Source organism: Oratosquilla oratoria, chromosome 31 (genome assembly GCF_046742065.1).
Source record: "Oratosquilla oratoria isolate Oo_2021 chromosome 31, ASM4674206v1, whole genome shotgun sequence".
In the NCBI taxonomy this organism is placed as follows: Eukaryota; Metazoa; Arthropoda; class Malacostraca; order Stomatopoda; family Squillidae; genus Oratosquilla; species Oratosquilla oratoria.
Window position 1 is genome coordinate 22,153,951 of NC_134807.1, and position 15,000 is coordinate 22,168,950.

At 44.2% G+C, this 15,000-nt stretch overlaps 1 protein-coding gene across 11 annotated transcripts in view; it reads left to right on the forward strand.

Moving 5' to 3' along the window:
• para (sodium voltage-gated channel paralytic) overlaps positions 1–15,000 on the forward strand; it is a 639,183-nt gene that overhangs the window by 542,967 nt on the left and 81,216 nt on the right. For 10 of the 11 annotated variants that reach the window (XM_076213401.1, XM_076213402.1, XM_076213403.1 and 7 more), the window contains 3 exons: positions 8,632–9,006; positions 10,795–10,938; positions 11,348–11,395. In XM_076213401.1, coding sequence (XP_076069516.1) covers positions 8,632–9,006; positions 10,795–10,938; positions 11,348–11,395 — 567 coding nt within the window. The remainder of the gene's footprint in view (positions 1–8,631; positions 9,007–10,794; positions 10,939–11,347; positions 11,396–15,000) is intronic. The other variant, XM_076213407.1, reaches the window with a different exon arrangement.

A 15,000-nucleotide genomic window follows, 5' to 3' on the forward strand; every position in this document is an offset into this window, starting at 1 on the left:
GTGTGTGTGCAAAAACATACAGTCACGAGCAAAATTTTTTACACGCTGCATTTCTGACATCAAAATAATCTATTTTTGTTGAGTATGCGATATATTTCCCTATGTACTGTATAGCTTACAGTTAGTTAACTTGAATAGATTAAAAAAAATCAAACAAAGAATTTTAATTTTGCTTCATGAAAAAAATCTAAATGGGTAAAAAATTTGGCTCCTGAGTGTACTTCTCATATAAGAAAACAATAAGAAAAACGAAACATTTCCATATTGCATGTCATACGCACATGTACACACAGGCGCTCAGTGCGTACATACATACATGCATGCATACGTACACAACAGAGAAACTCCAGCACACTGCAGGCAAGACTTGGTCTTCTTTGGAATCAATAGCCGCCGATCTGTCCCGCAGATCTCCTCCTCTCTTCCTACTCCTCCTCCTCCTCCTCCTCCTCCTCCTCCTCTTGCTCTTCCTCCTCCTCCTCCTCTTCCTCATCTTGCTCTTCCTCCTCCTCCTCCTCCTCCTCTTGCTCTTCCTCCTCCTCCTTCTCCTCCTCCTCTTGCTCTTCCCCCTCCTCCTCCTCTTGCTCTTCCTCCTCCTCTTGTTCTTCCTCCTCCTCTTCCTCCTCTTTTTCTTCCTCCTCCTCCTCCTCTTTCTCTCCTCCTCTTCCTCCTCCTCCTCTTGCTCTTCCTTCTCCTCCTCCTCCTCCTCCTCATCTTGCTCCTTCTCTTCCTTCTCCTCCTCCTCTTGCTCTTCCCCCTCCTACTCCTCCTCCTCCTCTTGCTCTTCCTCCTCCTCCTCCTCCTCTTGCTCTTCCTCTCTCCTCCTCTCCTCCTACTCCTCCTCCTCCTCTTCTCCTCCTCCTCCTCCTCTTGCTCTTCCTCCTCCTCCTCCTCCCTCTCCTCTTCCTCCTCCTCCTCCTCCTCCTCACCTTGCTCTTCCTCCTCTTCCTCCTCCTCCTTCTCCTTCTCCTCTTCATCCTCCTCCTCTTCCTCCTCCTCCTCTTGCTCTTCCTCCTCCTTCTCCTCCTCACCTTGCTCTTCCCCCTCCTCCTCCTCCTCCTTTTGTTCTTTCTCCTCCCTCTCCTCCTCCTCTTGCTCTTCTTCCTCCTTCTCCTCCTCCTCTTGCTCTTCCTCCTCCTCCTCCTCCTCCTCTTACTCTTCCTCCTCCTCCTCTAGCTCTTCCTCCTCCTCCTCCTCCTCTTCCTCCTCTTTTCCTCCTCCTCTTCCTTCTCCCCTCTTGCTCTTCCTCCTCCTCCTCTTACTCTTCATCTTCCTCCTACTCCTCCTCCTCCTCCTCCTCCTCCTCCTCTTTCTTCTTTTACTCCTTATCTTTCTCTTCATTTTCCTCTCCCTCCTCCCCCTCCTAATCCTATTCCTCTTCATCCTCATCTTCCTCCTCCTCCTCTTCCTCTTCCTCCTTCTCATCCTACTCTTCCTCTTCCCCTTCCCCTCCTCTCCCTATTTCTTCTGCTCCTCGTCCTCCTCCCCCTCCTCTTCCTACTGCTACTCCTCTTCATCCTCTTTCTTCCATTCCTCTTCATCTTCCTCTCCCTCTTCTTCCTACTCCTCCTCCTTCTCCTCTCCTCCTCCTCCTCCTCCTCCTCCTCTTATTCTTCCTACTACTCCTGCTATTCCTACTCTTCATCATTATCATTTTATTTTGCTCCTCCGAATCTGACTGTTCTTCGTCTTCATCTTCCTCCTCCCCCTATTCATCCTACATCCTATGATCCTCTTTCTACCTCTTCCTTTCTTTGTTTTCTCCATTTCGTCCACCTTCTCTTTCTCCTTTTATATATACATATACAGCATATATATATATATATATATATATATATATATATATATATATACTGTATATATATATATATATATATATATATATATATATATATATATATATAATACATATATACACGGACAATAACATAAAGTAGTTCCTCGTAGAGGTCATGAGAGCTTCAGTCATCTCATTTATTGTTTGATTCACCATGGTTGTATGCGCTTAGGTTCTGCTTATTCACAAGTAAACATGGAAACGATTGGTGTGTGTATGAATGTATCCATGCCTTTTATGTGCGTCATTATGTATAAGTTCTTGAATGCCATCTTGGAGACTTTATCCTGAGAAGTGTCTGGAACTCCTCAAATAGTATGACAGTGACAGTGACAGTGTGAATCTCCATCCGTCATACATCTTCTTTTTATTCTTGAGCAAGTGCCGGCTTCGCCGTCATGGCTTCGTCATGGACGCTTGGCCTGGTCGTGAGTTCGATTCCCGGGGCCCGCTGCAAGCCTCCTGCGTCGGTTCCCGACAGCCCTGGCCAGGCGAGGAGGCGACCCAACATTGGTCGAAAGACCCAGCGGTTTGCCACAACTGACAGGTCTTTGTCCTACTAGGGGTTTCTCACTTCCCACTGAGTGGGATTGGGGTTGTGAGCTTTTAGGAGGCTAAAGAACAGAGTCCCATAAGGACGGAGAACATTAGACCAGAAACAAACGACAGAGCCAATACGGAGACATCCTCTCCGTTGTCTCATTACTCTTCATGTCCTATTGCATGGTCTTGGATCACGTGTTGGACTCGTGATCAATAGCTATTGCCTACACGGATAAGAGATCAGAGTTCATACATTCTGATCAATGGTGAATACCAGACACTTATTCCCTTGCTCATGGGCTACAGTAACAGCCGGCAATATTAGCGGAGACATTTCATACCTTCAGTACGTCCATATACACTAACCACGTGTGTGTATGTGTGTGTGTGTGTGTGTGTGTGTGTGTGTGTGTGTGAGTGAGTGAGTGAGTGAGTGTTTGTGTTTGTATCTGTCTGTCTGTCCATCTGTCTGTCTATAACAATTGTATATATCAACTTCGTACCTTGTCTGTCTTTATGCTAGTTCGTCTGTACCTCGACCTACCTGTGTCTGTTTGCTTATTTGTATATATGTTTATCTGTCTGTATGTCCCTCTATCTGTCTGTCCGTATGTCTATCCCTCCGTTTGTTTGACTGTCCATCTGTCTCTTTATGCCTGTCTGCGTGTCTGTGCATCTGTATGTTTGTCTATATGTCTGCCTCTCTGTTTGCACACCTGTCGGTCTGTTTTTCTGTCCTTATATATGCCTGTCTGTCGATCTGTATGTCTGTGTATCTGTCTGTCTACCCATAAGTCCCTCTGTCTGTCTATCTGAATGTGTGTCTATCTTCTGTCTGTCTTTCTGTTTGTTTATCTGTCTGTCTGTCTGTCTGTACGTTTTTCTGTCTATATGCCTGTCTTCTGTCTCTTTGTATATATCTATGTCTGTCTGTCTATTTGTATGTGTGTGTGCTTGTCTGTATGCCTCTCTGTCAGTCTGTCTGTGTATCTGTCTACCTGTAAGTCTATCTACCACTATGCCTTTTTGTCTGTGTATCTGTACGTCTGTGTGCCTTCTGTCTGTCTTTATACTTGTATATCTGTCTCCCTGTGTGTCTGTCTTTATACTTGTGCATCTGTCTACCTGTATTCCTGTCTGTCTGTCTGTCTGTCTGTCTGTCTGTCTCTGCCTGTCTTCTGTCTATCTATCTGTTTGTATATATGTCTATCTATGTGGTTGCGTGTCTGTATGTATCTGTCTAAGTGTCTGTCTGTCTGTCTGTCTGTCTGTCTGTCTGTCTGTCTGTTTGTCTGTATGTCTATCTGTGCATCTGTTTGTCTGTATGTCTATCTGTTTACATACCTGTTTGTCTGTGTGTCTGTCTGTGTACGCGATGTCTTCCTTATCAGGGTCCTAGGTCAAGACGCCCTTGTTGTGTCCCCAAATCCTTAGGGAAATCTGGTACGTCTTCACATTCCCAGTCGACGAACCGACACTGACCTAGCTCTAGCTGCTGCAAATGAATCGACAGCCAGCTCAGGTCATTTACTTATCACAACCACGTGACGATGCCGCAGTTAAATCTTAGTTAACCCCCTACAGTTAACCCTGCAAATTGGTCCTCTGTTCCATAACAGGTTTGTTTACGGTCGTAACAAGACTCGACCTCAGTAGTCCTCGCAAAACACTGTCTTTATCTCATTCTATATCTTCTCTTCATTTTTATTTTTATTTATTTATTTATTTATTTTTTATTTTTTTGCTGTCTTTGTCTTTTTTTTTGTACTTTTTCTTTTTCCTTGTTCTTTTCTTATTTTTCTATGCCTTTGTCTTTGTTTCTTCTTCTTCTTCCTCTTTTCCTCTTCTTATTTTTTCTTATTCTTATCCTTAATCCTCTTCTTCTTCTTCTTATTATTATTATTATTATCATTATTATTATTATTATTATATATTATTATTATTATTATTATTATTATTATTATCATTATTATTATTATTATTATTATTATTATTATTATTATTATTATCATTATTATTATTATTATTATTATTATTATTATTATTATTATTATTATTATTCTTATACTTATTCTTATTCTTATTCCTCTTCTTCTTCTTCTCCTTTTCTTCTTTTTCTTCTTATTCTTTTCATTCTTCCTTTTCTTATTCCTCTCTCTTCTTCTTCTTCTTATTCTTCCTTTTCTTTTCCTCTTCTTCTTATTCTTCTTCTTCCTTTTTTTCCTTCCTTTTCTCCTTCTTCTTCTTCTTCTTCTTCATCATCTTCTCCTCCTCCTCCTCCTCTGTTTTCATACTATTCCTTTCACAGATGGTAGAGCCCTTCCAACACGGCTTGTCACCCACCTGGCACGCTGTAGGCACAAACCTTTTCACCCATAGACTAGTCCTGGACAAAGCGGCATCGTCACGTTCAACACAGGCGGCACTGATAGCAGCCAACTCATGAAAGCATTTAGGCGCGCCTTATAGAAAACGTGGCCCTCCCCCTACGCCATAATACGAAATTTTTGTCTGTCTGCATCGTTTTCAGGGGACCTGGACGAAAGTTCACATAAGAAAATTGGGGTTCATGGTCATTTCACCTGGATTTTAGTATCGTGACAGTCATCATAATTATATAGTCACTGGTGACAGGTGTTAGACATGTGCTGGGATTATCATCCACGTCATTTTGTGGTAAAATAAGGAGCCAAAGGGAAATTGTGACACGATGTAGACTTTTGGAAAGATGATCACATTTCTACTCATATAGTTAGAGTCCCCCTTCAGTAGCAAAAAAAAAAAAAAAGAAAAAAAAATCATCAAAACCTGTCAAAACAATTAAAATATTTAAAGTTCAAATTATGTACTCTCCCTTTCTCGTCCCATAGGATATAAAAAAAGAATGCAGGCGGGCAGATTTCCAAAACCAGGAGGCATTCCCAGAGCAAAAATCCAATTAGGTTAAGTCCCTCTTTAGAGCCACGTCCGCCCGGATGACAATGGTCTCAAAATGCACAGATTCATTCTCTCAAACTGTGATGCGGTGCACTCAAGCACTCGTCCATATCTTCCCTTTTTAATGACCATAATGGGTCACGACACTGTGTGAAATTTGAGATATTTGTAACCGGCTCATAATAGCACATCCCCTTATGGCAAAAGAACTCGAAAACGTATAATTCCTTTTTTTTGTGAACTGGTTCATTAACTTTGTCTTTTATCCTAACACCTCACCCATACTAGACAGACTATCTTCACTATTGCCACACACGCTGCACACACACACACATATATATATACTGTATATATAAGTACATATTATATATATATATATATATATGTATATACATATATATATATATTGTGTGTGTGTGTATACAGTACATGTATATATATACATATATATATATATATACATACATACATATACATATATATATGAATACATATATATATATGTGTGTGTGTGTATATACACGCATATATATGTGTATGTGTATAAATATATATATACATATATATATATATATACATACATACATACATATGTGTTTGCACTTGTTTACATATAGAATTTATGCACATATATTCCTACATATATACGTATATATACATATATAACCATATATACAAATAAACATATATGTATATATATCTCTATGTATTTGTACACATATGAATGTTTTCCGTGTACACATATACCTATGTTGTTTTAGTAATTAAGAATATTATTGCTTTACATATTCAATCCATATGTTGACCAATACTGGGAGATCGTTGAGATCCTCCTTCTGAGGTGGACGTCGACTTGAACACTGAGCAACAAAGTCAAAATCTATTCAACCAATAAATCCTATTGCATTTATAATTTCACGTCCTTTGTAAATAGTATGATAATGGTACGTGTGATCTAAGCCGGTATATATATATATATATATATATATATATATATATATATATATATATATATATATATATATATATATATATATATATGCATTAAGAAACATCGCTAGTATCAGCGATGTAATTCAAACAATGAGATCCGGCAGTCGCGTGAGTAACACACGCACAAATATATATATATATATATATATATATATATATATATATATATATATATATATATATATATATTATACATTTTGCTCAAAGTTCCATTCGGCGTACCACCAACATGTCCACAAATGACTAAGACAAAGACAAGCCATAGCCTCCCCTGACAGTGCCAATGGTTGTGAAGTTCCAATGACCAATCTTAGATTTTACTATTCAATGTATATAATCTCTTTGCAACAGGAAACTTTGGAATCAGCCGTCTTTCCTCTGGCTGTGATTCGCGTGACCTCTTATGATTTACGTTTGTGTCACTGATGTACATAGAATCTTCTATGAGAGACACTGTCCACCTTGCAAGATTTAATTACAAAGATGCGAGGGACTGGGCCTTTGGGTTGTCAGGATGAGGCTGTGAGCCAAATCACATATATACATATATATATATATATATATATATATATATATATATATATATATACATATATATATGTATATAGATATATATATACATACATATATTCTTACATATATACATATACATATATATATATACATATACTTTTTTGAGGGAGTGGGTTTTCACAGCCCTCGATAATTGTTCTTGTCTTTGTAATGTTATTGTTGTTGTTGTTGTTAGTCACGCCACTGTATGGTCCATTCCTAAAATGCTACACCACACAGGGGAGTTCGCTGCCATTTTCATTTTTACGCAAAGTAAAAAAAAAAAATCGAAAGAAATAGACGATGCTTTATAGTCCCTAATGTTGCAAAGTCATTGGCCTTCAAAAAAGAAAAAAAAAAAAAAAAAAAAGTACTAGTTTTATCAATCACTTCCTCTCCTCATGTCAAACTTCCTCAGTGTAATTTTAGTTGTTTATTCTCTCTTATTCCCTTTTTCAAAATTTGTAAGAATAAGTTGTATCTGATGTGGACGCCACCAGTTCCAGGGCCTCAGAAGGCGACTGTCTCCCTTTCTCACACAGCTCCTCTCGTTTGAGGGTTGCCAATCGAGGAAAGGAGACTGCGCGACCTTGTGACAGTAGTATATGTAGTGCAGTAGTAGTGATTTGGTAGTAATAGTAGTGGTAATAAAAAGAAAGGGAGGGGAAAAGGTTTAAGAGAACCTATTACGCCCACGGCATGTTGTAATGTTAGTGTAGATTTCTAGCTGAGAGTGTGGTAGTCGAGCTGATCTTTAGTCCAACAGCCGATGCGACGTGGTGGCGTCCACATAGATGTACCACCCACCTTGGCCTATATGCACCAAGCTTTTCTATGTCACCACTGCTTACAATAGTCACCCTTATGGTAGATGTAAATAGACCCTAAAATTGCAAACGTACTTTTGAAAAAAAGGATATATATCTATATATATATATATATCTACAAACTCTGTGATCAAGAGTTGATTCTCTTCATCTAGAATTACACTTCCCTCTGATCTTTCCTTTCCTATCTGTTTTTTTGCTCACTCTAACGGCTACCTACGATGCCGCGACATGAGAAGTCCAACTGCCCCGTGCGGCTATATTTGGAATGGTCCCTCTTTATATATGGTTTAGACATTGTCCTGCATATACATTTAGACCATTGGGTGTCTGCCTGCTGACCTGTCTCGTCTGCCTAAGTGTCTATGGTGTGCCTTTTGTGTGGATGGCGTAGTTCAGAAACACCAGGCAGCAAGAGAAATAGTAGTTGAGTTAATGATACTGCAACATGTATTTAGGTAGAAAGTAGCTGTGAGCCCAATACACGTAGTTTTTTTTTTTCTAACTCATAGGATTGAGACGTAGTTCAAGTCTTGTAGGAGTGTCCACGTGTTGGTGTTGCCATGTTACTTGTAGAGGAGGCGAGTGGGCAGGCAGTAGTAGTGAAGTTTAAAATCCTCACAAATGGGTGGGTTGAGGGGGCCCTTGTAGACCGGGAGTTGTTGTTGTTGTTGTTGGTGTTGTTGTTGTTGTTGTTTACTGTTGTTGTTGTTGTTGTTCGGGGGACTGGAGGAACTCATTCACGTAGGAGGGAGGGGGGAGGGAGTGTGAGGAGAAAGACATATGGAGTCGCGGGCATGCAGTGAGCGCTCAGGTATTGAGGCAACTTTTAGTCTGCCCCGCCGCTGCAGCTCCCGGCGCCGATGCTGCTGCTGCCGCTGCTGCTGCTGCTGCTGCTGCTGCTGCTGCTCCACTGCAGGTGTGTTGTGCCTCTGCTTCCAGGGCAGCAACAGTCTTCCTGGATCACCCTTTATTATACGGAGAGGATCCCGTGGAAGCCACCAGTTCACTTGGAGGACAACCAACGGTCGGAGGTTCGGGGACCGGAAGCCGCTGGTCCTGAACACGTACGTGGACGCCCAGGAGCAGTTCCCGTACGCAGACGACTCGGCTGCCGTAACCCCAATGTCCGAAGAAAATGGCGCCATCATCGTTCCGGTCTACACGAACCTCGGATCCCGTCACAACTCCTATACGTCCCATACTTCCCGAAGATCGTACACATCCCACGGCGACCTCATCAACGGCAAGCCTCCCGCCACCAAGGAAAGCCAGCTTCTGTCCAGGTCCCGCAACATCACTTCCCTAGTCCACGAGGTTATTGTCCTTTCTAATATCCCTAGTGCAGTGAGTAGAGCTTAAGTGTTGATTCGGTAACAGGCATCCGGGAGGGGCGGGCCAGCACGGGCAGTCCCCTGAGCCTATCAGGACAACGGTCAGTTGAACGTGTGGTTGTGTTAGTTACCCTCCCCTTCTCCCCCTTTTATCCCTCCCCATTCTCCCCTCCCCTTGAGCATCCCAGAAGGACTTCCCCAAGGGCCGTGGCAGGAAACAAAGCAGAGTGAGGCCAGAGACATTCCGCAGCAAGGGTTTGGTCTAGGTGACCGCACGACCGGCCCAATCTACTCAACCATGAGCTCATCGCCATTTGACAATTTCTTGGTTCCCTGCTTTTTCCATTCTTAAAAAGACTTTTGCATGCTTTTTCTCACTCTGCACACCTCTGATCTTCCAGGGCACCACCAAGCATCTCCTCACCTTCTTATTTTCTCATCACAGTTCCCTCAGCAGTTATTAACTTGCTGGCGGAGTAGTCTTGCTATACCATTAGTCTAAGTTAGGACGAAATTCTCTACCCTGTGTGAACAATGGACCAGACAGATTGATTGTTTTGCTTTCATGATGAAAAATTATTTAGGTAGTCCATGTGTCATAATAGAAATTAATCTTAAATGTCATTTTCAGACCAGTGATAAAATATTAAAAGAAAGACTCTCCTATTCTCGCATCACTTGTGTCACTCTAGTCCGAGGTAGCCATGCACCACTCTTCTTGGGCGCCCGCCTCACCTGTGGTTGAGGCAGAGATCTTCCTCCTCCTCCTCCTCCTCCTCCTCCTCCTCCTTTTCCTCCTCCTCCTCTTCTTCCTCCTCCTGTTCCTCCTGCTCTTGAGCCTGTTCCTCTTCTTGCCTCCTCCTCCTCCACCTGCCCCTTCTTCTCCTGCACGCTCCTGCCGCAGATGCTCCAATTCCAGCCGACCACGAGACCACGCATCGCACCTGAATCCAAACCGGCGACGACTCTTCGGGCCACAGCCGAAGTTTCTTGTAGGGAACAAAAGCTGAAGAAGTTGGTTGTACAAGGACCCAAAGCAACACTTGTACAAACGATACTCAAAGCTTCCTTGTGCCGAACACGAAACAGAGACGCTAATGCCAACAATGGCTAGAGTAGAAACTCGTGAGCAGGGGAAGTGACGTTTCGTGCACATTTACCAGGTAGACAGACAGAACACGTAACCAGCGTAGGAATGTCAGGGGGTCACGTCTCACCAGGGGTGTCGTGTGAGTTGGGGGCTCTCTGGGGACCTCATTTCGAGAAAAGAGAAGAAGAGAAAGGATAAAAAAAAGGAATAGATTAAAGAAGTAAAGAACGTGCACGAGTCGACACTTTGCTTACTATATTCATCCCAAATCCTTCATGGATTTGTTTTGTTGTTTCTTCTCGAGGCCATTGTGAGTCCTCAGGTGATGCGTCTGTCCAGCTGGAGACTATCGCGTGCGGCCAAGCGTGTTGCGTCAAGTAAGCAGGCAGGCAGGCAGGCAGGCAGGCAGGCAGACAGGCCGGCAGGTAGGCAGGCAGGCAGGCAAGCAAACAGCAGGCAGGAAGGCAGGCAGGAGGCAGGCGGGCAGGCAGGCAGGCAGGCAGGCAGGCAGGTGGACAAGTAAGCAAGCAAGCAAGTAAGAGTGCAGGAAGGTCTACTAACAAAGTATGACCCTTTCCTGCGGTTGTGCATGTTCTACTCACGACAGAGAGTGTAGGGCAGGTGAGAGAGAATGGGAGCGAGTAGGCCACTAAACGATATTACTTGCTTTTCGTCCTATAGCCGGACAATAAACAAATGCTCCAGATGCTGCCGCTGAAAATGGAGGGTGATGTTCTCACAAAGAAGGACGATGAAGTAATTGATAACATCATTCGGGAAATTTTTGGGCCTGATGTCAACCTAGAGTATATCGACAAAGATGCTGTAAGTAGGTCAAGCCAACTTGTGGCAGCTTTTGTCTACATGTTGAGTCATGCCCGTATAGACCAGTAGTCTAACTTCCTTATCCTGTCAAAGAGCTGCACTGCACTGTTTCATCTTGCCTACCGTTTTTGAGTTAAAAAAAAAAAAAAAAAAAAAAAAAAAAAAAAAAAACATAAATATATATATATATGAACACACACATATATGTATATATATATATAAATATACTAACTGCAGCTAAGCCAATTATGTACAAGACAACCGCCCTGCTGGCTATCCTTCAGACACTTATTGTGATTAATTTGTAAAAGATATTGCAATGAAATGAGCCTTTAAAGAAAGAATTTTGGAGTAGCGAGACAGACGGTGGATCTAGGCTAACCATATCTTCGTCTTTCTCCTGTGCTAGTCTGCGCAGGGTACTCCACATCTCGGGCAGTCCAAAGAAAACGTAGTTGTAAGTGTCTTCCTTTTATAGTTACGTCTTGGAGTGTCCCTTGTTTTACTACACTAACCCACTCACTCACTCACTCACTCACTCACTCACTCACTCACTCAATCGCTCACTTCTCCATTAGCAATCACCCGCCGCCTCTACTCCCACAACCAACAACATCAGGACTCCGGTGCCTATCCTCTTCCTCATCCTCTTCCTCTTCCTCCTCCTCTTCCTCTTCCTCCTCCTCTTACCCTTCCTCTTCCTCATTTCCTCTTCTTTCTCCTCCTCCTCTTCCACCTCCTCTTCCTCCTCCTCTTACCTCTCCTTCTCTACCTCGTTTAACCTTTCCTCCTCCTCTTCCTCCTCCTCATCCTCCTCCTCATCCTCCTCATCCTCCTCCTCCTGGACTACTCCCCTTCCTTCTCTCCCCTTCTCCTCCTCTTCCTCCCACTCCTCGTCCTCCTCTGCCCCCTCGTCCTCTTCCTCCTCGTTTCCCTCCCCTCCCTCTTCCTCCTCCTCTTCCGTCCGTTCTCCTCTTATCCTTGATTTTTCTTCACACCTTTTCTCCTTCGCTCGCTCCCTCGATCCCTCGGCCCGGAGTTCTAGGGATCTGGTTGGCCACTGCTAGGAACCATAGTTCCCTTCTTGTAGAAGCAGCAAGAGCTCACAGGAGAAAAAAAAAATCAACAACGCTTCGTTCCACTGCTAGTTCATGGAGCATCCTATTCGTTAATATAATCCTTCTCCAAAGACCTCTTAACGTCCATCTCATTGGTTGTAGCCCTCTTATGTAAAAAGCAATGACTCTCCTCACCTGTATATTTTTTTTATTCTACCTTTTCGTCTTAACCATCCTGGCTCCTACTACGCCCTAGGGAGGGGGGGTTTTAATTAATCACTGCCAAGCCTCTTTCGTGAGCCGAGAAAATGTCCAATGGCGATAAAGATCTTAATAAAGAATAAAGCATAATATTAACTATAAAACTAATCATACAATAATAACATTAATAAAGTATTAATCACTTACCTGTGGAAGTTTACGTGTCTCATAATTTCTATGTACATAAATTATTCTTTAAAAAAGAAATAGATAAAGTGGGACCAGTCACATTTATCCAGGCGTGAATCGGAAGCCTCACCAGTCAACTGTGACAAGATTCTGGGAACCCACCAGCTCGCTTTGGTTCAAACTCAAACAACAGCTTGATGCTTCTCCACTGCGGGTTTTCTTGTCCTACAGTTGGCACCACTGCCATATTCTTTCTTGTGGCCCTTCGGCGCGAGGGTGAGCACGAAGGGCGTCTGCAGGTCACGGCAACCCAAAATTTCTTGAAGAAAACCTCTCTCTCAAAAAAAAAAAAAAAAAAGACGAGGTGTGGTCAAAATTTCTTGAAGAAAACCTCTCAAAAAAATAAAAAAGACGAGGTGTGGGTCATTGTCAAAGAAGACTTCCAAGGATTCATTCAGTTCGGGAATTAGCAGGAGGATGCAGGTGCCTACAGGGTCCTGTCCAGTGCCTCCACGCGACGCCCTCCGTGCCGCCGCCGCCCGCCGCCGCCGCCACCGCCACCGCCCGCCGCCCGCCGCGCCTACTGCGGTGCATGTCTCGAGCGAGGAGGGATTGTGCCCTTCCCCGGAACTCTGCCGCCTCACGCAAGAGGCTTAGGGCCGCCTCCTCCTCCTCCTCCTCCTCCTCCTCATCCTCCGTCTCAGGGGTTTTTTAACCTTGTTCTGTCGCTGTCCTGTCCCCCCCTACTGTGTCTGTAAGTATTATGATTTGTTTCTTCTTGGTTGCTCTCACCATCCCAGTATCCGTTTCTGGCTCTGGGCTCCCAAAATCTCTCACAACCTATCTAGATAGTTGACCTTCAGTCCACTACTCCACCCCCTCCCTCCCTCCCTACCCCGTACCGGGACCTTCCACCTTGACCTTCCTCTCACAACATCCTCCCTTTCCCTATACCACCATCCACCCCATCCACCTATCCACCGTCACCCCCATCCACCTATCCCCAAACCCTTCCCTATCCCCCCAAAGCATCTAAGATCTGTATCTTTCAAAGGGATTCGCAATATTACAACCAACAGCTTCACATCTAGGACTCCTTCTCCTCCTCCTCCTCCTCCTCCTCCTCCTCCTCCTTTTCTCTTCCATTTCCTTTTCTTTTTCCTCCTTATTTCCCTTCTCGTTTCCCTCCTCCTCCTCCTGTTTCTCTTCCTATACCTTTCCTTCCTTTTTCTCCTATTCATCATCCTTTCCTCTGTCTTTCCCTCCTTCTCCTCCTCCTCCTCCTCCTCCTCCTCGTCCTCCTTCTCCTCCTTTTCTCTTCCACTTCCTTTTCCTCCTTTTCTCTTCCACTTCCTTTTCCTTTTCCTCCTCCTTATTTCCTTCCTCCTTTCCCTCCTCCTCCTCCTGTTTCTCTCCCTATACCTTTCCTTCCTTTTTCTCCCTTTCATCTTCCTTTCATCTGTCTCTCCCTCCTTCTCCTCCTTCTCCTCTTCCTCTTCTTTCTCATAATTTTTCATTTCTTCCTAGTACTTATCATCGTCCTACATTTCTTCATCCCTCCTCTTCTCTTCTTACTTTTCCTCTTCCTCTTCATCCTTATACTTCTCCTCCTCCTCCTCCTCTTCATCCTTCTTCTCCTTCTCCTCCTCCTCCTCCTTCTCCTACTTCTCCTCCTCTTCCTTCTCCTCCCTCTCCTCCTCCTCCTTCTCCTCCTCTTCTTTTTCCCTCACTCCTGTGCACCTCAACAACACAATAGTCGTCTAAGACATCTTCTTCCACTGATAATATCTTTTCTTGTATTACAATCAATCCTTCCTCAACTCTCTATCACCCTCCTCCTTCCAGCGCACCCTAATATTCGCTTAGTTGCTTCCGAAGGGGATTCCCTCACCCTCTCGCACATGACCCCAAAGGGTGAGGACTCTCGAGCGTGTTCTCTTGGGCCTGGAACTTTCCTTACTCTGGAAATCCAGACCTTCCCCCACCGCGCCAAACCATCTTCAGGAAGCCTCAGAGGATCCCGTCTAAGAACCCCATGATCTTCTCCTTGGGGGGGAGGAATCCCCCCCGACGAACTATTGCCGTCTCCCCCTCTCCAGATTCTCTCCCTAACTCCCAAGACCACTTTCCAGTACTCTCTTCTTCCTACTCCACACCACCGTCTCAAGACACTTCGTGGCAGTCACTTCAATGCGGTCAACCTGATCATCCCTTTCTTGTATCGCCCTGTCTGGTGCCATGCCCGTCCCCTCCCCTCGCCCCTCTTCCCCCCCTTCAACCTCCCCTCCCCCTCCCCTCCCCTCCCTCCCTTCTCCTTATCTCCCCCATTCCCCTTCCCCCTCCCTCTTTGTACTCTTCCATTCTACCTCACATTTTATCCTCTTTCCTATTCCCTCACTTTCCCTCCCCTTTTTTCAACTCCCCTCCCTTCCCCTCCCCTCCCCTTTCCTCTCCTCCCCTCCCTCCCCTTCTTTCAACTTCCCCTCCCCTCCCCCTCCCGTCCCCTCCGCTTCAAGACTTCTACTCAAGCGACACTCGCACTCCTGACCTCTGCTGACCTCTGCTGACCCCTGCTGAGACTCTGGTCGTTGGGGGCGTCAATGTGCGGGTTCCA